Here is a 25,430-nt window from a genome sequence, read left to right as displayed (position 1 = left end):
GGCAGTAAGAGATTACAGTGCATGGTGCTACCGCGAACTTAAAACCACCGCGTAAAGTACTTTTTTCCGCTACCGCGAATTAAATCGCCGCAAACTTAAATGCATTTACAGTAACTGCTTTTTAGCATATCTGACCTGGATGTCTAACCTTCATTGACGTTGACTTCTCTTCACCCACACAGGGCGACGATCGTATGAAGCTTCCGAGCCCGACGGAGAACAGGATCTTTGACATGCTGAGTGACGAGGAGGACCTGGAGGGGCTGATGGATGCGGAGGACTACCTGTTGCCTTCCCAGATGTCCCGGAGCCACCAGGGTAGTCTGGGATCCCTCACCAACCAGCCAACAGGCTATTCTCCCATGCATTCTGTCAACAACGTCAAGGTAAAGAGTCACACACAAATCTATTTCAAAGACTTGTGGAAGAAATATGGAAACTACTGCATAACACTGTTTAGGACAAATTGAGCAAAAGGAGAATTCTACTTTCTTTCATAATGATTATACTTCTTATACGTAACATAATCATGTACATGTACATATTTGCTCAGAAAAAGGGAATAGGTGTGGCCTTACAGTCACATGTTAAAATGATAATTATAACAACTACATGTAGCTTTTGAAAATCTTTCCACAGGATAGAGATCGCTATTACCCTCCATCACTTGACAAACGAGTTCTCTTCAAGGTACGGTTCAGGAAAAACCTTTTTGGTGGGGGACAAAGCACTAACTTACAGCTGGCAGGTGTTAGTATTTACACGTCAAGCAACAGGTGGTGCAGTGTTCTAGGAAGATGATAGGTGGCGCTGTGGTGTGGCAATGTTCAAACGGCCTTACTGCTTTGGATTTAAGGAATAGATTCCAATCTACTAACCTAAACATGCTTCTTCCTCTCACTGTGCTTTGCATCAAATTTTGCTGTACTAAGTTTTGACCTGGACATGCAACATCAATAGCTTTCAGACTGCTCGAGTAGCAGAGTTCATTGACAGGGTGAGCTATGATCCACGATTTTCAACATACTGGGAAAGGGAGTTTGTTGAAAATTGAGCATTAGCGCTCCCCCCGAAAATAAATGCTGCCACTTTAGATATCTGTGAAAGATGCTACAGCATCAGGTTGGTTTCAGATGTGCTGAACGAGGCCAAACTAGCAAAGTCTAAGTTTTAGTACCATCTCTCTTCCAGCACTCAGACCAAAGCTTAGATGACCATGAGTACGACAACGAGAGAGAGATGAGGAGAGGAGCAGGGCCGCCGAACGGACCCAAGAAGTCTCTCAAGGAGAACGGGAAGATGAACGGAAACCCGCCAGCCAGAGATGCCAGTCTTAGATACAGTGCTGATCCTACCATTTTCTTTGCCAAAGGTAAAAACATTATTTTATCTTGAAAAAAATCTCTCCAACTACATATAGGGAAAGCAGCATAGCTCCCCCATGTCACCTTGAACAAGCAACACAGGTCACTTTCAGTAATGTTGGTTATCCTTTGTCCGTAGGGTATAACCCATATCCATTGTGTATAAAAGTAGGGTATTTGGGGACCGTTAAATCGAAGGTAGTTTCACATTGCAATGTTTTGAAAATGCTGACGTTTGAAACCCACATCATTGACCTGAAATATCTAAATGCCCATTTTTTCTTTAAAACAATGAATCTAGGTTACCCCATATATTAAGGTGAACTAGCATTAACTCCTTTTCCATATTCCTTCTGGTGTTATTTGTATTCAGTTACAATGTCATCCTATATAGATTTTGTGTTGTGTTGCCAGGTATCTTAAATCATTTCTGTCATAATATGTGTGTAACTCGTCTTGTGTAAAGAATAATTGGGACTACAAAGTGTCTAGGGTCATTTCACTAACATATGATTTTAGACTTTATTTACTCAGGGAACAACAATACCAATGTCGTCTACAAAATTGTGGAATATGTCTCAAGATATCTTTGTCTGATGTGTTACAACATAAGTAAACTTGTTCTATGATTTAGGTGATACAAAACCCAAACCCCTTGAGACACCACCAGCACTCCCAAAAAAAGAGCGGAAGAAAAGTTCCAAGAAAAGTACCAGTATGTCAAGAAGTACTGCATATGTTACCTCTGTGAATCTGCTTGGGTAAAGGGACTGCTTGGTGAAGCAAGGTTTTTGTTTATGGTGCTGCATAATGCCTGGGAAAATTGTATTAAAAAAAATCCAATGTCGTATCAATATTGCCTTTAAGTTGATTGTCTCAAATGACTGGCCCTTTTTTGGAGCCTTTACAGGCCTAGATCATGGTTTGCAAAGGTAAGTTAAGCAGCATTCAAAATGACGAGAAAGCTACGAAGCAGTTTGTGCATTCGATGGATACTGAAGCACCCCTTTTGTGCCAAGTTTGTATCACTTAGGCCACACCAATTTAATTTCTTGGTTCTCGGATTTAAAAAAAAGAACCTTAAATGGAAAAGCATAACGATCATGAAGCCTGAGTACCAGGTTTGTGCCTTGGTGTTTTATAGGGTGAATACAGTCATATTCAAGTTTTCCTCCCTACCCTCTAGCTTTATGTTGTCCTCAATGCTATGTTTTCACTTTTAGAAATTAAGAAATTAAATCATAATGGCCTTACAGGTTTAGGCAGCAAGGAGAAGGTGAAACTAAGGGAAGTCACATGACGGAATTGGATACAGATTTATTAACCCTGTATCCGCCCCTCCAGGTGATCAGACCCCCCATGCAGACAGACAGCCCACAGAGGAGTACGTCCCGCCGGGGTCCCGACCCTCCTCGATAGAGGGGCAGTCCCAGTCTCCCCGACACTCCTCCATCGAAGGGGCGTCCCGCTCTGCCAGCTACCATTCCCTCACACCTGCCGACCAGAACGACGAAGGTAGGGTCAAGAGAGAGTCGCTCACAGACTCACTAACTAACTTACTATCCAGTTGAGCATCCGTTGTTCCCTGTCTTGTATGGGTCGGACTCACCAACATAAAACCTGAGCATCATATTTATGTGTATATATATATATATAATACCCATGTGCTTCTCCTACTACGTATGTACAGCAGGGAGCATATTGAAAGAAACAGACATTAGCAGGATAAATTTTCAGAAGTTTCATCCCTCCTCATCTACCCATTTTCTACCATTAATGAGCTACTACTGTCTTTACCACAAATGCTTTTTACTAGATTTCTTGCAATAAAACATTAATATTTATGACCAGAACTGAATCAATCACTCCGTAGCAATCACTCACAAAACTTTCCTTGTAGACGATGATTATTTGATTTGTCTTTAATTTTGTCTTTATTCCAACACTGTCATAGAGCTTTTACATTTACCCTCATTGATTCGTAGTCATATTTTTGCATGTTTGTAGCGTAGTGATCATTATTTCATGCGTAGATGTAGAGCTATGCTTTACACCAGCTTGAATCATTCTCTGCATAATCATAATTCATATAATTCTTCTGTCTTTCTGATGGAATCAAGGCTCTCTACACTTGCACCTCTCTCCCTATAGGTGGATATATAACAGTTATAGCCTAGAACTTCTTCTTAGAGAAGGCCTCTATCTTGCCGAGCGGTGGTGGATGTATGGTGAACGTAGGTGCTGCCCCCTTTTCTGCATGTCATGTAAGAGTTTTCTAAGGTAGAGTTTTCTCACAGCACAAGGAAGTGTCAGTTCATCCAAGAAGGTTTAAGTTTTATTATCATACTTATTATGTTTAGTTTCATTATCAAGTCATATATTTGTAGTTCTATGCTTATTTTTGTTAAACTATTACATATCTAACAAGTTATTACACATACTGGGTATCTGACTTGGAAAGAGCTTGTTTCTGTGAGTGTTGAAATTGAAAAAGACGTTTTCTATGTTAGTTATTTTATCTTTTCTTACGATTGTTGAGCATTGTTGCTATATGGGGAAGTACTATATAGTGTATTCTTCTACTTGTACTTTAAAAATGTTTATCTATGACACTCACAGTCCTCTATCTTCTCTTCTTTTTCTTTTCTTGCCTTTTCTATTTCCTTGCAGATTTCCATCTTTTCTTGCTCCATTCCATCATTTTTATTGGAACGTAGTATTGAAAGATGGAATTGAAATTTGGAGTGTTGTGAATTGAGTAGCCTGCATAGAAAAGGCTGTTCACCACATAGTAGTTAAAAGCATTGCCCATTATACTTAATTAGGCAGCACACATGTAATATACAGTGAAATCGTTGCAGCATGTTTCAACAAAGGGAGCAAATCAATTGTTGAATTCCTGTTGCATTGTTGAGATTCAAGTTGATAATGTTTTACATGTAGCCATGCATTGTCTGTGTACATAAAGCTGCAAGATCAGTTTATGATTTTCACCTAAGTCTTGAAGGGTTTAGAGAATGAGAGACGGTATTTCAGAAAAATGCTTTGCTTTCAACCTTCAACATCTTTTTGCAAGTAATCAAACTCTGTGTAACATTTCCTCCTAGGTCGTCTGAAAGATGCGCTCAAGAACGACAGACTGAAGCCTAAACTGAAACAATACCTCGGCAAACTTGGATCAAACAATGCTATCGATAATCCTGAGTACCAGGAAATTCTGGGTAACGAAGACCAAGAGGACTACTATGATGATGACCTGTCAGATCATGAGTACTACAACGACATCAGGGCAAACAAGAAGGCAAACTTGCTGAGAAAAGCAGCGAGTGAGACAGACATTTAAGACTCACACAACAGAAGGAGGGGTAGAGAAGAAGATGACGTCAATGTGTCTCAAAGAAGTTACTCCGGGAATGAATAAGATGACAGACATGTTATGGTGAAAGATACAGCTGTTTGTGGGTGTCTACTGGACCTAAAACTGTTCACTCTGTTAGTGTTACCAACACAAGTCCCTATATTAATGTTACAACTTGCAAGGCATTCTCTTCTTTCCACGATCTTTCTCTAGAAGGAATTGGTCATAATTTTCTTCCAAAAAATTCTTTTATTTGATATTAGATAAGAACAGCTGTACCTTCTCATCCAAAACATTCCAAATACTCAGATGAGATCTGAATCATTTTACTGGGTGTAAAATTCCAAGGAACAGAAAACCACAGATGTGAATAATTATAGTCCTTAGGTGATGCTTCCCCACCTAAAACGTCCTCGTGTGTCGATATTTGTGTTGAGTGCAATACAGAACAGATTGGCTGGTCTATTATATAACATTTCATTCCTATTTTGTCTGTATATGCACAAGTTTTCTTCTTTTTCAAGTTAGTCTGGAGCATTTTGTTTTGTCAAGGCCCCATGCCATGGGCACAGCCTTTTTTTCATGCTAATATCAAATTTTTGTACTACTTTTCTATTTTGTATGAATTACTGTGTATATAAGGTGAGAAAAAACATGGTGTGACAATGAATATATAAAGCTCAGTTTTAGGACAAACATTTGTATACATTTATTCAACCTATTATGGTTACTTTATTCTATAGACAACATATTATAGAAACTTGTGAACAATCTTAGCTCTAAAATGCATGAGCCAAAGGTAAATGCACATGTATGGATGACTGTTAAGTTATCACAATAATATTGTTTTTAAAGGTGGAAGGTCTGTAAAGAAGTGCTTTTCACTGCCACAAAGTTTACAAGGGGAGAAAAGTGGTTTTAATGTCTTAAAGGTTTTAACATAACAAAGTTAGCTTCTCCATTCTTTTTATGTAAATGAATTCCAAAGGCGCCCAGTGATAATACACAATGCATTTCCAGAAGCGCAAAAAAGCTGTGGATGTAGCAAACAAACAAAAATGTATCTTCTGTGGAAAGTTTTACAGATTTGATTTCATAATTTCGCACACAGGAACTTTATACAAGTCAATAAAGTGGAAATTCTGACCAAAGCACAACAATCCACGCAAGAGATTTTAGAATATTCTTATGCACAATATGAAGCTCAGGAGGATTGTTATTGGCGTGATACAAGGGAGATGCTTATTGGCTGTGACGTTCATTGCCATGTAGCAAGGGAAATGATGATTGGCCGGTGTTTGAGTGCATGATACAAGGGAGCTGGTGATTGGCTGTCATGATCATTGGCATGATTCAAGGCAAATGGTGATTGGTTGGGATGTGTGAAATTCAGAAATGCTGATAGCAGAAAATGTGCTGAAGGTTTTTTGTGATAGATTCACCATAACTTGATGGATTGTTTTTTTTATGCAGCTTTGAAAGAGCATCTTTCGATATAGCCGTAAGCAAATGAATGAGCTTTTTCTACACCTAAAATAGTGAATTCATAATAGACTACAGTGGATACATCATTTTGTAAGTAAGCACAATATTTTGTGCAAACATTGTGTGTAATGTTAAGATTGTATATTCCAGGACCTTCCAATTGTTGTAAATGTTAAATGTAACAAACAAGTGTCCAGAAATTAAAACATATCTAACCAAGTGGTTTTAACAAGGTTATAGCTTGGTGCAGAGTTAAAGGTCACCAAAGGATGGGGTTGCTAAACTTGGGGCTGTTCAACAAAATAGTATTCTCTGTGATTTTAATAGAACCAGACTTTTATGGTCTCTTGTTTTTTAACTGCTTTCTGCAAATACAAAACAGGGCAAGCATCTAGTTCACGTTCTTTTTAATTCTTTCTTTATTCCTTATTTTTTGATTTACTGAAAAAGTAACAATCTTGTTCCCAAAATGGCTACTCTGCAATTAAGCCAAAAATGTACATAGATGCTGGAGTGAGAAATGCTAGCTCTGCCTGCGGTAATTGAAGGAAGTGCCTTTTAACCAGTGTTGGAAAATTTTACGCAAAAATTGTATATTTTGATAGATATGGTACAGTGATTTTAACAATGTTCAATGTCGTCATTTTAATGGCTACCTATATGTATTGTATGTGTACATGTATGTACTGTGTTGCAAGTAACCTCGTTACTATGTATGATATGCATTATTCTTATGTAACACTTGTAGAATATTGGTCCTGTTTCTAATGAATGTTTTCTAGCAAGGGGTCACCAAGGAAGATGTTTGCTATTAATTGAAAGACACATGAATTCCTTTTGCAACAAAATGATTTTAGCTGACATGTGGAACATTTGCTATTTTAGGCTAAAATTTTACCTAAAAGCTGAGACATGATTTAAGATGAAAATGAGGTGGATAAGATGCATCTTTCTCTACCCTACATACCTGAAAATTATTTTGAGGTGTAAGAGGTCATAATTACAAGGTAGCATATTGTGCCATAAAATGTTAAATGTTTTGTAATGAAGAAAAAAGTGATATAATTAGCAGAACTCCTGTGACCATCAAAGAAATATTTCAATAATATGGTTGTGAAACTTTTTCAACTTTGAGCATGTTTTGCTTCAGAAATTTGGGGAATGTTTCTTTCAAATCACAGCAAACACATCTTCCTTTTTTTCTGAAGATTAATTTTTTAGATGAATGTTACTTGTACATGTAACTTTATGCTGTTGTTCCAATGGAATCAGCAGCCCTTATAGAAATTACGCTCTTTGACAATAATCTATCATTCTCCACTAATAGTCATAACCTTCAACCAAGTAAATTCAGCATGATTATTAATCTTTAACCGACAATTATTTCAAACTCCTATCCTTTATCTCCTACCCTAACAAATGTGAACATTGGTAACAACACTGTTTAACAGGGGGCTACCTTGTCATAGATTTTAATGTGCCTGTCTAGGAAGAATTATGAGCCCCATCTTGAATTCTGGTTTCCCTGTATTTGTGTTGTGCGTGTAAGCCTGACACTGCCATTTGTGTGCTGTATATTGTAAACAGGAAGAAGCTAAGGTTTTTAGAAGGATGTACATGTACATGAGGGACGATAATCTTGTGCATGGTGAAGGTCTTGTATTTGTACATGGATTATATGTTCAATAAAAGGTGGTTATTTAGTGGTAACTGTTTTTGTGTGTTGTTATGTTTTCTGCTTGGGTGCAACAAGGGCCTACACTTCAACAGGACAAGGTACTGTTAAAGGTAAAGTTACCCATGCATCTGTAACAGGTGCAAAAGCATTGTGCCCATCTCCATTTCTGTAGCCCTTGGGCCACACATCTGTGCAAGACACTACAGCAGGGGGCTAGTCCACTGTTAGTGGTGTATGATAACCATAATCTTCCACACTGCTTTTCCTTTGATCCATATCTTTAAGCAGTTATAATCATACATGTAATTAATTGAAAGTAGAAGGAAATACACAGTTCAACATATGAATGAATTTAATCACCTGGATTGGACACACCTTGTCCATAGAAAGCTTTCCTTTTACCCATATCCAACTGTACCTTTGTAGGTAACAAATGACACAAACTATATACCTCAAGATACTTGCTGGTCTTTAAAGAGATAAACAGCAGAAGAATATACATCAGATTGCTATCCACAAATGCATCATACTTTATTACTCCATGGCTTGTGTTTGCGAACCAGAGGGAAAATAGCTGAATGCCACAGCCAATGAGCTGCAGTGCTATCATTGGTCACAGGGAGGCGCTTGAGAACGGATCAGAGAAATGACAAGATGTATGAGAGCAGAGAAAGCTGTTATTGCAAAGAATGAACAGGGAAGGTCCTTCAGCACTAAGGACAGGGAATGTCCCTCAGCACTAAGGACAGGGGAGGTCCTTCAGCACTAAGAACAGGGAAGGTCCTTCAGCACTAAGGACAGGGGAGATCCTTCGGCACTAGGGACAGGGAAGGTCCTTCAGTACTAAGGACAGGAATACCCTTCAGAAGTAAGGACAGGGAAGGTCCTTCAGTACTAAGGACAGAGAAGGTCCTTCGGCACTAGGGACAGGGAAGGTCCTGCAGCACTAAGGACAGAGAAGGTCCTTCAGCACTAAGGACAGGGAATGTCCTTCAGCACTAAGTACAGGGAAGGTCCTTCAGCACTAGGGACAGGGAAGGTCCTTCAGCACTAAGTACAGGGAAGGTCCTTCAGCACTAAGTACAGGGAAGGTCCTTCAGCACTAGGGGCAGGGAAGGTCCTTCAGCACTAAGTACAGGGAAGGTCCTTCAGCACTAGGGACAGGGAAGGTCCTTCAGCACTAAGTGCAGGGAAGGTCCTTCAGCACTAGGGGCAGGGAAGGTCCTTCAGCACTAAGGACAGGGAAGGTCCTTCAGCACTAGGGACAGGGAAGGTTCTTCAGCACTAGGGACAGGGAAGGTTCTTCAGCACTAAGGACAGGGAAGGTCCTTCAGCACTAGGGACAGGGAAGGTCCTTCAGCACCTAGGACAGGGGCGGTCCTTCAGTACTAGGCTCAGGAAATGTCCTTCAGCAATAAGGACATAAAAAGTTCTTCAGCAATAAGTACAGGAAATGTTCTTCAACACTAAGGCAAGGAGGGCCCTCAAAAAGTAAGCGCAGAGGAGATCCGTAGGTAGACACACCTGTCCCTGGTGCTGAACACAATCGTAACACGCGTAGATAAAGCAGTACAAATTGAGAGAGGTGGATGTACATATTTTTAGATTTATTTATCCTTACCTCAAACCCTGCAGTATTACCGGACGTATAGTACATGGAAGAATGGCTGCAATACGTGAACAAACTTTCCACATCCATTTTATTTCTATTTCTTTCGTTACGTCATTCAAAATTGATATCAGATTAATAGAGAAGACAAGCAGAAGTCTCTCCCTTAAGCCAGGATGAACTCATGGCAGGGAATGATATGACAGAAATATACTGTATGATGAAATGTGCTGTTTTTCTAATGTGCTCACATAACATGTAGCATCAGAGATACATTTCGCTGAGCAATGTAAACAAAGCTTGGCCTTTTTTGTACACCAAAAAACGAGTTGGAAAATACAGTCCTAATGTGTTCTACAAACATCTGCTCGACAATCTCTTTGGGGAACGCATCTAGTACTTGATACAGGTGGTGACAATTTAATACATTTCATTGGTTAACATCTAAGGAAATCAAGTCTAGACTGTTTCAGTATGTGACAGATAGAGCAGATAATGCTAGAATCAGTTATGTACCTTGAAAAATACACCTGACACATTTCCTCTGGAGGCTAGTCTGGGCCACTTTTTTTTATTTTATCTTTTTATTAAAGGCTTTTGTTCTTTGAACAATCAATTGTGATACTTGTATATTTCTACATCACTTATCCTACCCCTTCCCCCTTCAGCTGCCCACCCTGTGATCACGTGGCACATGACGTAGTTGAAGTCGTTCACACCACCTCAGTGCAACCAGCCTGTAGTGAACTGGTCACCATCTAAGACGGATTGAACACAGAAAATAGAATGTATGAAATTATAGATTGAAAGTTTAAAACACCTGTCTTTGAAAATCTTTCATTACCCAATTTAAAGGGTGTGTAATTTTAGTTGTCCGTAAATGTGTACATGTATTACAGTTATTCTATAGGCTAGATCATGATCTACAGAAAAGTATGCTCCCCTACCTATTTCAGTATTTCCTTCGCTCGTCTGTCCCGTTCCAACAGTTGTGACGTCATCTGTGACGTCGACTGTGCGGCAGAGTTGGTCAAACCAGCCTCTCGTAGCGTCCTCTTCCTTTACTGAGTCTGTAAGTTAAGAATCGGTTTGAGTAGACAAAAAATAAAGCTATTTTCATATCTTAGTTTATTAAGTTCGATGACCAATACCTTCACCAAGAATGTTATTAAGATTCGCCTAATTTGCATAAGCTCATAACAGCTTGCATGGATATCCTGAGACAACGTTGTTTTACAACAACAAAATTTTAATTTTTACTTAATCAGACTTACACGAGTTCCATGCTTTGACCGCAAAGGATAAATGGACAAAGAATATATAAAATGTATTTTTGTAAGAAAGTATTGAAGTAATTTGACTCGATCATCCTTAGTGAGCCAATCACGACCGCCAGCGACCGCCCCTTATCCAATCACGTCACGTGATATTCAAATCTCCCGCCACGGTGCCACCAGGTAAACACAATAGACACCAGGTTCACCAGGTGCTGAATTCTTCCCGTAGCGTGGTCCGTGGACGTGTCGTCTTCCTAATTTCGGCTCCCCAAATGTATGCAAACTGTACATTTTGCCCACATTTTCACGGATGTTTTCCACAAAAATTGTGGGGAAAAGCTTCTGGAACAGCGTGGACAGTGATGGGCGGACAAAGTTTCATGAGGAGCTTGGATGAACGGTTGGATTACTCCGGATTCAAAAGTGGGACATAGCGTGCAGTGCCAGGCAGGTAAAAAAACTTGAAGCCTAAAATTCTTCTAGTCGTTTTAAACAGAAGTTAACTTTCGTTTTTCAGAACAGTGTGGTCAGCTAAATGTACTTTCAGCTATGTAACTTTCGTATCTTGGGGTGCTTTTCCCTGAATTGTTAGAAATTGAAACTGGTGGCAAGTAACAAGACGGCGCATTTTTAGAATTAACACGTTAACGAATGCGTAACTTTTAGGGCGTAAAAAAATGTGCGGTTTACTACATGAATTTCAGGCTGAGACGTACGTCTAGAGACTTAACGTTAATTTCCAACAAGTATTTCATTGTAGCCACACATCTTCGGAAATGGTAAATATAACGTTGTGTATTTTTCTAATGGCCATTTCTATTTATTTTCAGCCGTAAGCGGACACGTGCAGCACACCCAGCCTCCTACTTCAACGCGAAGTCCGGCTCGAACAATGTCAACACTTCATTCTGCTTCCCTCAGAACAAGTAAGACACATTTCCTTTGTTTATCTTATTGTTCAGCGTGTCAGTAGAGCATTTCCGAACGTTATTCAAAAGAAGTTGTAATTACGTTGGAGGAGTTGGAGGGGCGCGCACGCGCGCACGTGCTTCTCCAAATGCCAACGTTGTTTTGATATGCAAATAGTGGAATGCTGCTTCGAGTATAGGTTGGGAAGGGCTTTCAATTCTTAGTCAATCCACGACCGACCTTTTCCTATGTCGTTACAGTGAATTGAATTTGCATGCCAGTACACGGTCGACTTTGCCAATATACAATTTGAAGTATGTTACAGCAACAGTCGCGAAGGAATGACTTTCGATATTTATCTCATTTACATATGAGTCGAAGGGTTTTGATTTCAGAGATGTTGTCATGGCAACGTGTGCAACAGAACTTGTCCGCCATGCTGACAATTGTTGTTGTTCGATCGTACATCCAAAGGAGCTGACAAGCTAATAAAGCATGGTCATGTTTCATCGTCAAGCATTGAATGATTCTTTCCTCTTTAGACACATAAGAACTGCTATTTTAGTATTAAAATATATAGTGAGACGGACGAGATAGTTGAAATCGAAACATTTTATTCAATGCATCTTATCAATAAAACATTCCTGTATATAAGCCTCTCACACTAGTTACCAGGCATGCGCGGGTGAGAGGAACTCTGGGTGATATGTCAAAGTTGAGGGCACACAGAACATCGACAGTCGCGTCTCTACCATTGTATTGATGGTGTGTAGACCCACAATTTTAAATTGTTAAGTTTAGTGGAAATTGTGATATAGTATAAGTATATTTAGATTAATGCATTTAGGCAGGACATTCCTTTGTTTTAGTCCTAAGCGCCAGCCTCTCCTGTACAATGTACGAGGCAATTTAGTCCTCGGACTATAATCTTGTACACGACATTGTGTGTTTAAATAAATAAACCAGTTCTCTCTCTTGATTTGTGTAACAATGTCCGGAACGTAATAGCGCGTGCAAAATGGCGCAATGTTGATGTTCTGTGTGACTTCAACTTTGACATATTCTCCAGAGTTCCTTTCACCCGCGCATGCGTGGTAACTAGTGTTAGAAGGCTTATTTCATGTTGCATACAATCCCCGCATTGTGATTTCATGATGTTACAGCCACTGGTGTTTGTAGTCTTGATCTTTGAATTACCTGTTGCACTTGATTAATCTCCAACACCAAGCAGATGTAGAATATCCACCGTAGTGTATTACGTGTGATTTTGCCACATTTTTTACGGCTTTCTAGTAGCGCAATGTGCCGATGATAGCAATATGTGCACTGATACACAACTAGATTTAGAGGGACATACTAAAGATCGCAAAAACACGTGACTTACGAACGCTATTTGATCCTTACATCTACTTCGAAATAAAGTTGTAGTTCTTCTTCTTGTCCTTGTCATCCTGTCGGACGATCAGTTGTAGTTGTAGTTACCACCCAGTTAAGTCGATCATTCATGTTGAATATTCTTTTTTCTTTGTCAGATCGCCAGAGTGAAGCCATGGGAGAGAGGAGAAAACGCAGCTCCTCAACGCCGATATGTTCGCTGACTGCCTGACGCTCCACAGTGGTGAAAATACTCCGAAACCTAGTCTCCAAGCAGATGTAAGGATCGGCTCATTCTGTTTTTTTTTCGCCAGCTATCGCAACATTAAGAATGCCTTTATGTATTGCACTCTCTGAATCATTCGCCTCTAGAGCTGTGTCCTTACATTCGCTTTGAGAATAGAAGAACCAGGTAAGTTACATTACTTCCTTTATTTCACTTCCACCCCACCCATCTTTTATTTTTCCCCCATCCTTCTTTACCCCACCCTTCTCTCTGCCCCTCTACCCCTCTACCCCACCCAAGCTTTGTTACTTACTTCTTCCTGTCCTGTCTCAGCAACCTTAAATCTATTTCCAACCTTCCTCTTCCACCTTTCTTTGACTCCACGTCATCTTCCACCCTCATCCAACCCCCGGGCACCCATGCCAGCAACATGCAATACGCTTATGACGACATCCCTGCAGCCCCTGCGATCGTGCTTAAATATACAGTAATTTCGTACAAGATAGTTATGTTATTCTATTGAGAGCGCGCGTAATACATAGGTGATCAGAATGCATCCAGCAGCAGCGGCGGCGTTATCATATAACATTTCATGGCATAACTCAAGACGTTGTGAACAGATTTGCGATATTTGGTATGTGGGATAGACTGATTTTGAACATTGACTTTCTTTAACGTATAGTATTCCTGCCTTACTTCCACTGAGACTGGCCATTGAACGCTAAAAAAACTCGAATTGTACAATTGTTTAAACAAATTTCGTATTTATCAAGAAGTGTGCTTTCTTGTCTTTCAAATTTTTCTGCACCGTGGATGATACTTGATTTTTAAGTTATTATAAATCATATTTTTGTTGCTGTGTTCTATCAAATGAAGTGAAGTACCCATATGTACATGGAGGCTACGAGTGTAAATACTAGTACATGTATATAGTCGTCTAGACTTGATCATTTGCATAAATCTATCATGCAATTATTAGTAACATGCTGAGGCACATCCCGGATCGTCTGAGAAAAGACCAGGAATATATGTCTATGTTGTAACACAATAAAAAAATGTACACGTACATACTGTGTGGCTTTTTATTTCTGTTACATCAAAGGGGCATTCCCCCAAATATGAACTAAGGCATCGCTTATAGGTAGAATGCCATCGTACCAACAAAATAAATGAAATTGTATACAAATATCAGCTGTTTTAATTATGATAATAAAATACAGTATTGTGTAAGTGATTGGACTGCGAATAGCATCCCGTCCTGAGGACTCTTACTGTGAGAGTGACAACAGCCGAACAGTCGAACGCAAGGATTCCAACCATGGGACTTTGCACGCCACATCAACAGTGTAAAGCACTCTTTAGTTGACATTTGACATTGACCTTTATTACAGCGTCACATCCACCTACAAATTGACTTATTTCTCAGAGTTATTGTTCTTATTGAAAGAAACTTTTAAAAAAACTTATTCGGCCTTTGTCTGGAAAAACGCATAAGTATAAGAAAAAAGCCTCCCCACCACACTTCGGATTTACATTTTTCTTTGAAACACGAATCGACGAAACTGAAACATCTTTTCCGTCACTTTATGTCTCTTTGCTTTACCGCCAATCCATTGTTTGGCCCGACGGAAATCATCGTTACCTGTTCTAATCATGGTTACAAAACAGTTTAACCAAAAAAAGCATAACGAGCTGCAAGATAAGCACAGAATACAAAATGCCTACTTTATGATTTATAGTCTTTTTCACAAATATGTCAATCAACTTGCTGAAGAGTTCAATCGCAAGGGGGGAAGAAAACAGGAAACGTTAGGCAAGTAACAAGGGCAGGGGTTCCAGCCTTGTGGGTTACAGCACCGGGATGGAACTGGACACAAACGTTGTCTCAACAAATGAAAAGAAAACCATAGTTAGGAGATCGTGTTGTCCTAAAGGATGCTTATCTTCGTTGAGGAGAGTTCTGATGAGCTAAGTCTAGATCGTATACTGTTTTCGATTCCGTACTATGTGCTAGAGGTCAAGATCATAGAGAGCCGGGTGATCATATCTATTACTGTACATTAACGCCAATTAAGACATTTCGGCAACGTGTGTGCAAACCTTGGCTACTGTACACCACCCGAGTCCGGGTATGGACACCCAAATTATATGCCTTGTTATAGGACTATGATGCTGGTGCGGGCTACTTGCCCGGGATGAAAAATACTCAAGGCTTTCAATTGCCGACAATGTACATTTGGTTTGAAACAACACCAGGGCCCCTCTTCCCCATAGGGGCTTAAATACATAGTGCCGGCGAGGGGAACGCCAGAGCAAAGCTCCGAGGCATGGTGGTTACTTTGCACACGATACGAGTCCAAAAGAGCTGCGAAATACAGGTCTGATAGGGGCCGGTGGAGTTAGAGTTCTGCTATCTCCTTCCCCCATTGATTAGCATCTGTTTGATCTTTCGCAATGGTCAAAAGAGCCTAACGTTGAAAGGTTCCAATGTTGATGTACAGTAAAAGATATGATCACGCCCCTCTGTGGTTTTGACCTTGAGCACCTTGTACGGATACGAATGCGGCATGCGATTTGGACTTGACTCTTGAGAACCCCCTCCACGAAGGTGGGTAACCTTTTTGGACCGCACTATCTTCCACCTATGGCTTTCCTTTCATTTGTCGAGACAAGGTCTGTAGTCTGGTTCGATCCTGTTTCTGTAACCCAGAAGACCGGACCCCCTCCACTAGTTACTTGCCTAACCTTTTCCGTGTTCTTCCAACTTGTGATTCCACTCCTGAGTAAGTTAATGGGCATATTTGCGACAAGGGCTATGAATTGCAAAGTATGCATTTTGCATTCTGCACTATCTAGCTTCTTGTTATACTCTTCTTTGTTCAATTCTTTTTGTAACCACTTTTAGAACAGGTAAGAAGATATTTACTTAAAAGCTGGGAGATCTCTACATGCAAGCGTGGTAAATTAAAGAGACACGGGGTGACATGCACTTGGTTGTTAGCTGCGCTCTTTGGCCTCTATTTACAGCTTCTACATCATTTGTGGAAAAAAATACTACAAGTAAAGTCAAGAAATGAGTTTATAACAAGTTTTTCTTTTTCAATAAATGAGTAACTTACATTCACTCACCTGGTAATGAAGTGAAAGTTTATGTGAAGTTTAGCTCACAATCGTGTGATAGTGATGGCCAGAAAACTGTCGCATACAAGGTTGATAGTGATATGATATGAAATAAAAAGTTGGTCATTTCAACACAGTCTGTCTTCATGAATAAATTATTCAATATATTTCATGCATGTTTGTGACATGATATCCTCGTAATAAAATCCTCGTACAGTTTTGTGGACTCTGATTTGATGGTCAATATGTGCATGTATCAATAAAGACCTGGAATTACTTCAACATCACTTCAAGGTAGGTATAAATGAGTTTATATATGAAGAGTCGATATATCTTAAACTGCTCCAGTGTTACCATCGGAGTGTGGGGGAGCCATACAGCTGCACCAGTGCAGGGGAGCTTATAGCTTATAACAGACTGAAGTTCATTCCCCTTTACTGGTGTGTCTGCAGAATAGCTTATTATATTTTTCCACTCTAGTACAAGGGTAGCTTAGCCTGTTATGTCTCCCGTAGTACGGATATAGTTTACCGTTATTTCTCTTCTAGTCCAGGGCATCTTTGTTATCTGTGACCTGCAAGTGTAGTTGCTGTTGTGTAGTGTGCTTGAATAAAAATGTTGAGTATTGTTTTTTTTTTTTCTATATATGGTGATGGGCTGGTTCTACCAGAGTGCAGGGGATAGGCTCCCTCTACCTCCCTAGCCTGGGTTGGGCAGCTACCCGTTTAAAGTCTTTTATGTGTTGATTGTGGGCAGGTACCTGTCTAAAGTTTTGTACGTGTTGGTTTGGGAAGGTACCCACTTAAAGTCAATCATCTGGCTGAGAAGCTAAATCGCTAGGTACACGGAGACAAGCAACGTTTGGCAAGAAAACAAGACAGGGACTCCAGCCTTGTGGGTTACAGCACCGGGATGGAACTGGACGACAAACGTTGTCTCAACAAATGAAAGGAAAATCATAGGCAGGAGGTCGTGTTGTCCTAAAGGATGCTTATTGTCGTTGAGGAGAGTTCTGAAGAGCTAAGTCTAGATCGTATACTGTTTTCGATTCCGTACTATGTGCTAGAGGTCAAGATCATAGAGAGTGGTGTGATCATATCTATTACTGTACATTAACGCCAATTAAGACATTTCGGCAACGTGTGTAAACCTTGGCTACTGTACACCACCCGAGTCCCGGTATGGACACCCAAATTATATGCCTTGTTATAGGACTATGATGCTGGTGCGGGCTACTTGCCCGGGATGAAAATACTCAAGGCTTTCAATAGCCGTCAATGGCATTTGGCTTGAAACAACACCAGGGCCCCTCTTCCCCATGGGGGCTTAAATACATAGTGCCGGCGAGGGGAACGCCAGAGCAAAGCTCCGAGGCATGGTGGTTACTACGTTTTGCACACTATACGAGTCCAAACGAACTGCGAAATACAGGTCTGATCAGGTAGTGCTTTGATCAGGGCCGGTGGAGGTAGAGTTCTGCTATCTCCTTCCCCCATTGATTGGCCTCTGTTCTCTGTTTGATCTTTCGCAATGATCAAAAGAGTCTAACTTTGAAAGGTTCCAATGTTGATGTACAGTAAAAGATGTAATCACGCCCCTCTATGGTTTTGACTTCTGGCCCCTTGTACGGATGCGAATGCGGCATATGATTTGGACTTGACTCTTCAGAGCTCCCTCCACGGAGTAAGTTATCTTTGTGGATCACACTATCTCCATCCTATGTTTTTCCTTTCATTTGTCGATACAAGGTTTGTAATCTCGTTTGATCCAACCTGGTACTGTAACCCGGAAGGCCGGACCCCTGACTCAGTCTTATTCGTTCATCTTGATCAGTAGTTTTATTGCTGCACCAGTACTATGGCACGCCAAATGGGGTCAAAAGTCGCGCGCAAGAAAAAAACGCGCGAGAGAGATAAAATCATGCGCGCGGAGGATGAAATCGTGCGCGAGAGAGATAAAACCGTGGAGAGAGAGGAAATATCGTGCGAGAGAGAAAATAAAACCCGAGAGAGAGGAAATATCGTGCGAGAAAGAAAATAAAGTGCGAGAGAGGAAATAAAGTTGACAGGGAGGAAATAAACTGCGAGAGAGGAAATAAAACTATAAAGATAGGAAATAAAGGGGGAGAGATAGGAAATAACGTGCGAGAGAGGAAATAAAACTATAGAGATAGGAAATACCGTGCGGGAGAGGAAATAAAGGTGGAGGGATAGGAAATACCGTGCGAGAGAGAAAATAAAGGGGGAGAGATAGGAAATACCGTGCGGAAGAGAAATTGACCCATAGAGATAAAAAAAATATCGTGCGGGAGAGGAAATAAAGATGGAGAGATAGGAAATCCCGTGCGGGGGGGGGGGGGTAATTAAAACCATATATAGATAGGAAATACCGTGCGTGAGGGGAAATAAAGGTGGAGAGATAGGAAATACCGTGCGGGAGAGAAAATGAAGGAGGAGAGATAGGAAATACCGTGCGGGAGGGGAAATAAAACCATAGAGATAGGAAATACCATGCGAGAGAGGAAATAAAGGTGGAGAGATAGGAAATACCGTGCGGGAGAGAAAATAAAGGTGGAGAGATAGGAAATATCGTGCGGGAGAGAAAATAAAACCAAAGAGATAGAAAATATCGTGCGGGAGAGAAAATAAAGGAGGAGAGATAGGAAATACCGTGCGAGAGGGAAAAAATGTGGAGAGATAGGAAATACCGTGCGGAAGAGAAAATAAAACCATAGAGATAGGAAATACCGTGCGGGAGAGGAAATGAAACCATAGAGATAGGAAATACCGTGCGGGAGAGGAAATAAAGGTGGAGAGATAGGAAATACCGTGCGGGAGAGGAAATAAAACCATAGAGATAGGAAATACCATGCGGGAGAGGAAATAAAGTTGGAGAGATAGGAAATACCGTGCGGGACAGGAAATAAAGGTGGAGAGATAGGAAATACCGTGCGGGAGAGGAAATAAAGGTGGAGAGATAGGAAATACCGTGCGGGAGAGGAAATAAAACCATTTAGATAGGAAATAACGTGCGGAAGAGGAAATAAAACCATATATAGAGATAGGAAATACTGTGCGAAGGAAAAAATAAAAGTCGAGAGATAGAAAATACCGTGCGGGGGAGGAAATAAAGGTGCATGGAGAGATAGAAAATACCGTGCGGGAGAGAAGATAAAAAACCATAGGGATAGGAAATACCGTGCGGGAGGGGAGATAAAGGTAGAGAGGTAGAAAATACCGTGCGGAAGAGAAAATATAACCATAGAGATAGGAAATACCGTGCGGGAGAGGAAATAAAGGTGGAGAGATAGGAAATACCGTGCGGGAGGGGAAATAAAGGTGGAGAGATAGGAAATATCATGCGGGAGAGGAAATAAAACCATAGAGACAGGAAATACCGTGCGGGAGATTAAATAACAGTGGAGAGATAGGAAATATCGTGCGGGAGAGGAAATAAAGTTGGAGAGATAGGAAATAACGTGCGGGAGGGGAAATAAAACCATAGAGATAGGAAATACCGTGCGGGAGGGGAAATAAAGGTGGAGAGATAGGAAATACCGTGCGGGAGAGAAAATAAAGGTGGAGAGATAGGAAATAACGTGCGGGAGAGGAAATAAAGGTGGAGAGATAGGAAATAATGTGCGGGAGAGAAAATAAAACCATAGAGCTAGGAAATATCTTGCGAGAGGGGAAATAAAACCATAGGGATAAGAAATACCGTGCGGGAGAGAATATAAAACTGGAGAAGAGGAAATACCATACGTGAAAAAAATAGAAGTCTAAAAAGAGGAATTGTCTTTGCGCAAGAGGAAATAAATGGCAGGAAAGAGGAAGTATTCTACAAGAAAGAAAATAAAGGGCCAACTAAAAATAAAAAAATATTTCTTCGTCCTCACGGTCCGAGGTTCGACCGCTTTACTTTTACCTTACTATGTACTACATTGTGGTATATAACGCTCAACGCCGACACACGCAAACAACAATTTTCATCTCGCGATCTTGCTGGCTGTTTTGATTTCGAGAAACACCCTTATATGTTGCAATCAGCTTTTTCCCTCACGTTTACATGAAATGTATATTATCTTCCGCAAGGTTTTATCTTTTGCGTTTCCATGCGATTTATTTGCTCTCTCGCCGGCTGACTCGCTGGGCTGGAGAAAGGAAAAATCCCGGGCGGGATAGGAAATAAATCGCATGCAAACGCGAGAAAGAGGAAAACGCGGCGGACGGAAAAATATATACGAAGGAAGCACCACTACGAAACGAAGAACCATTGTCACAGAAATCGTATATATATTTTGAAAATGGTGTATATCTTTTTTTTAAATAGGGAAAATTAAATGCATTAACTGTTATATGTTTTAAAAAGGGATGTATTTTTGAAAAGGGGGAAATCAAATTAATACATGCTTCTAAAATGATGCACGGGGGGGGGGTCAACTTTCAGTTCCGGTTCAGATACTAAGGTCAAAGTTCTCGTAGCAATAACGTTAAGAATATTTAAAACTACAAATTTATTTTCATAAGGATTGTAAATTGTTGACTTGTATTCAGAAAAACTCCTAATTTGCTTCTTAGGAAAAGTTTCTGCCGTGATGCAAACGGAAATGACGTAGTCCATGTTTCCCGCCTCCAAATGAAAAGTCCCCAACAAACTTGGCCAGGCCTGGGCGGTCCGTAAGTACATCTTTACCTTGAATCTTTCCCTAAAAGGGCGGATATAGTCGGAATAAAGATTGTTTTTGTTCATTCAAAGATCCTTAGACTTGAACTTTTGGCTCAGGTGGGTGCTAGGATACCGTCTGAAACCTTTTCGAAGCGGGGAATATTACTCAACAAGTAGAGGACTGCAGTACACTTTGCTCACTTGGTCAGTCCCACTGCAACGCCTTGTGCACAGCTATTTTGTTTTTTAAACAATTCGCTTAAATTATGCATATTAATTAAAAGTTTGGCGTGCTGATCTATTTATGAGTCAAGAATTTTGTATTTCGTGGTTGAACAGTGTAACAAACGGTGGTAAAGACACACCTAATTTCCCCGCCTTTTCTTATTTAGTCATATTATAGTGGCTTGTCGCTTAGTAAAACACGGGCCAGTTTAGGCCTACTTTCGCGAATTGAGGTCTGTTTCTTTGCTATAGATTTATGAATTTTGAAATATATTTTCAGATGGCTACTAAAAAATATGACGCTTTTCTTCTCTAATCCGATTTTTTTTGTAACTGTTGAAGGGGTGATCGGTAAAATGGCGTGTTTTCTGGTGGTCGAACTTTGGCCATTTTTGTCAAACCATCCATTGTTTTAGAGGATACATCGTCTTTTTTTCTGATATATAAGAAACTGAAGTGAATGCTGTGAAATGTAGGAATCCTTCTGTATCAGACTGGCTTTGGCCATGCTTGAGTAGACAGGATTGTTACTGTCTGTCCAGAACCAAGGTCAGGGATATCAGTTATCTTAGTATAAAGGTCAGGGATGTTTTTGGTAATTCAGCACCAAGGACAGAGATAGTTAGTTCAGCACCACGGACATCTATAAAAATCAAAATTTGATCACTTTTGACTAGAAAATGGTAAAAAAAGTATGGTCTATCAGAATGTCTTACTCTTTAACTTTTAGTCACTACACAAGACTACTCACGAGACATCAGAGACACTATCTCATACAGTAGGATCTGCTTGGAGATTAGTCATCCGTGTCAAATGTCTTATCCTTCCCAACAGGTGTTCCTGAGAGCGGCTGGAGTGTGAGCTAGAGAAGAGACGAGAGGTGAAGCTGCACTGGGTGGCTACCAGGCAGGGTTCAAGGCTCACCGGGCCAAAGTTTGAGGGCAGTCGTCGAGCGTACCACCAGCTGTAGAAGCTGTGTGAGGAGAAACGACTGAAGGAAGCAGCACACAGAGTTGCAGCTGCCGAGGAGAAGAGGTAACACACATTTACTCTTTGCAGAAGATGGTATTTTGTACCAACTGCGGCAAGACACGAGACATCAGAGACAATGTCTTATACCGTAGGATCTGCTTGGAGATTAGCCATCCGTGTCAAATGTCTTATCCTTCCCCACAGGTGTTCCTGAGAGCGGCTGGAGTGTGAGCTAGAGAATAGACGAGAGGTGAAGCTGCACTGGGTGGCTACCAGGCAGGGTTCAAGGCTCACCGGGCCAAAGTTTGAGGGCAGTCGTCGAGCGTACCACCAGCTGCAGAAGCTGTGTGAGGAGAAACGACTGAAGGAAGCAGCACACAGAGTTGCAGCTGCCGAGGAGAAGAAGAGGTAACACACATTTACTCTTTGCAGAAGATGGTATTTTGTACCAACTGCGGCAAGACACGAGACATCAGAGACAATATCTTATACCGTAGGATCTGCTTGGAGATTAGCCATCCGTGTCAAATGTCTTATCCTTCCCCACAGGTGTTCCTGAGAGCGGCTGGAGTTGAGCTAGAGAATAGACGAGAGGTGAAGCTGCACTGGGTGGCTACCAGGCAGGGTTCAAGGCTCACCGGGCCAAAGTTTGAGGGCAGTCGTCGAGCGTACCACCAGCTGTAGAAGCTGTGTGAGGAGAAACGACTGAAGGAAGCAGCACACAGAGTTGCAGCTGCCGAGGAGAAGAGGTAACACACATTTACTCTTTGCAGAAGATGGTATTTTGTACCAACTGTGGCAAGACCATCAGTGTCAATGCCAAGTTTTGTGCCAAGTGCGGCAATCGGACAGGCACCACACGTGACAACACAGGAGACAACACACGAGACATCAGACACACTATCTCATACCGTAGGATCTGCTTGGAGATTAGCCGTCCGTGTCAAACGTTTTATCCTTTCCCAACAGGTGTTCCTGAGAGCAGCTGGAGTGTGAGCTAGAGAGGAGACGAGACCAAGCATTATGTTTTTTTTTCATTGCAATCAGATTAATTTTTCTTTTTACCTCTCTGCAGGACTGACTCTGACTCTGACCAGGCTCCGTGAGGGTGTTGTTGTGGCACGGGTGGATTCTTCCACGGACGCGACTTCCGTGGCAAGAGAGAGTTCGAACGGTCCAGGGTCAGCGAGAAAAGGTTGGACATTTTTGGACAATGATCTCTCTGATCTAGGCTTGAATTCGCACACACAAAAAAAGCTTGACAGTTAGAAATGTCATGTGACCTTTATTTCAGAATTTGCAATTTCCAAAAAATGTCATGCAAAGAGCATGTTTGAGGACGAAAGTGGTAACAGAAATAACCAAATCACCCTCCTTTGATATAAAACCAAAATCTCAGCCTAAAGGGTAGACACAAGTAGCCCAATATATTCAAAACCTAGTTTCCAACTGTTAGCATTTGTCTAAATTGTCTTTAGTTTGATGTTAAAAACTGCATGAAAGTATATGCTGTTCAGAGTTAAACTCAAGTGTCTTTCTTCATGTTCAGTTTGAAATTTGTGATTTATTTATTCACATATATCAAAGCAATTAAAAACAAATCAATACCGGTAAACAGGAAAGGAAAATGATTTGCAATAAAGCATGTGTATCAAATCAGTGAACTTTTTTCAAGTACCAAAGACATTTACTGAAAGGTAGCTTTGCTACAAAAGTGTCTAATCAGGTTACATAAGTAAGTACGAGTACCTCAAACTTCCTTCAAAGTGTGGGATAAGTTTAGTGAAAATTGTTCTCCTGTTCCTTCAAGCAGTGGCTTGAGGCGGTCGGAGAAGCAGGAAGGAGGTGTAGCCTACAACTAGGGAAGCCAGACTGCCGCTGCTGAGTAAGTTCATGTCTTGGAAAAGTCAAACTGCAATTTCCAACACAACACAACAAATGTCGCTTTCATATGCATTTTCACTTTCAGCAATAGAATTCTTAATATTGCCTCAATTTTTCTATGTTGACCATTGCTTTATGTCATGACACTGTAAAAAGTAACAATTTTATCAAAATCTCACTCAATGAAAAAATCTTACTTGCCCGATCATGCACTTGCCCGATAATCACTTTCACTTGCCTTGACAATAGGGCTAGTGGACTTGTCCAACCCTGGGTTGTAAGCTCCCAGAATTCTTTATCCCTTTTGAAAATGAAAGTTTCCAAAACTTTATCTTTCATTCTAATACATTCTTCTTTGTACCTGTGGATAGTTGATTGCACACAAGTACAAGTACTCAATGTTAACCTGTATTGTAGAGGTCGTATGTTATACGTATAGGGGATGTACAAAGTACCATATTATTTTATGGAAATGTCTTGTCTAAAGTAAAAGGTCAGCAATTACTGACACATTTCATCTTCAAACTTCAAAATTGAGCAGTATACGCATGGGAAGGATGTAACGTTACTGTACTACATTGTGGAGCAAAGAAGATGATGTCTCTTAGTTTCTTGCATATATATAGAATACAATACTGGGTATTCCTTATTGGACCAGGACCTGATCCCCTGGACCGAACCTGTACCTTAATTTTTTCTACCAGTACCAAACCCTACTCAGGACAGTTCTAAAGTGTGCTTTGGGACATAAGAAAAGCCCATGTCAGAGACACAAGTGACCAAAGCCAGCCAGGTCTCTTCTCAAGGCAATATTTTGCAGAAAATCTAGTCCTTCATTTTTTGCATCAGTTCTGTGAACTATTATATAATTGTATGTTACATTTAAGTGAAGCGTATTCTTGGCTGTAAAAGTGACATACCATAATAGTTAGCACTACTAGCCTGCGACAATAGAATCTCACTTTGGGACAATTTCTTTTGGGGACAGTAGGGGAAAAACTAGATTTTGAGGCCCATTAGATCACAGTGTCAATACTTCATAAATGTTACAATTGATGTTACATTTACTCTGTGTGTTATATTTGCAGAAGATGGTATTTTGTACCAATTGCGGGAAGACGATCAGCGTCACTGCAAAGTTCTGTGCCAACTGTGGCAAACAGACAGCTGTCACCACACGAGGCACACAAGACAACACACGAGACTACTCGAGAGACACGAGAGACAACCCTCGATACAAAAGAGACGACACACGAGACTACTCGAGAGACACCAGAGACAACC

The 25,430-nt window shown here is 40.7% G+C and overlaps 1 protein-coding gene and 3 long non-coding RNA genes across 4 annotated transcripts in view; 3 read left to right on the top strand and 1 right to left on the bottom strand.

Annotated features, from left to right (window-relative positions):
* The window catches only part of LOC118406087 (epidermal growth factor receptor-like), a gene marked incomplete in the record, with an annotated part of 105,587 nt that extends 97,670 nt beyond the window's left edge, over nt 1-7,917 (top strand). The window contains 6 exon segments of the mRNA XM_035805948.1: nt 183-386; nt 640-690; nt 1,192-1,372; nt 1,999-2,079; nt 2,709-2,879; nt 4,472-7,917. Of these exon segments, the coding sequence (XP_035661841.1) occupies nt 183-386; nt 640-690; nt 1,192-1,372; nt 1,999-2,079; nt 2,709-2,879; nt 4,472-4,707 (924 nt within the window).
* A 1,668-nt stretch (nt 7,918-9,585) lies between these two features.
* On the bottom strand, nt 9,586-11,143 carry LOC118405261. The gene is made up of 3 exons (XR_004829865.1): nt 10,978-11,143; nt 10,442-10,564; nt 9,586-10,252 (listed from the first exon to the last, which is right to left on the bottom strand). It is a non-coding gene; the product is annotated as an uncharacterized LOC118405261 (long non-coding RNA).
* Nucleotides 10,905-14,957, top strand: LOC118405260. The gene is made up of 3 exons (XR_004829864.1): nt 10,905-11,222; nt 11,602-11,697; nt 13,213-14,957. It is a non-coding gene; the product is annotated as an uncharacterized LOC118405260 (long non-coding RNA).
* A 7,168-nt stretch (nt 14,958-22,125) lies between these two features.
* LOC118405923 lies at nt 22,126-23,288 on the top strand. Its single transcript, XR_004829961.1, has 4 exons — nt 22,126-22,325; nt 22,467-22,670; nt 22,812-23,011; nt 23,232-23,288. It is a non-coding gene; the product is annotated as an uncharacterized LOC118405923 (long non-coding RNA).
* Nucleotides 23,289-25,430: the final 2,142 nt, after the last annotated feature.

The sequence above is a fragment of the Branchiostoma floridae genome, chromosome 18 (genome assembly GCF_000003815.2).
Source record: "Branchiostoma floridae strain S238N-H82 chromosome 18, Bfl_VNyyK, whole genome shotgun sequence".
NCBI lineage: Eukaryota > Metazoa > Chordata > Leptocardii > Amphioxiformes > Branchiostomatidae > Branchiostoma > Branchiostoma floridae.
Note: the sequence above shows the minus strand (reverse complement) of the source record. Positions and strands in the feature narration are given on the sequence as shown.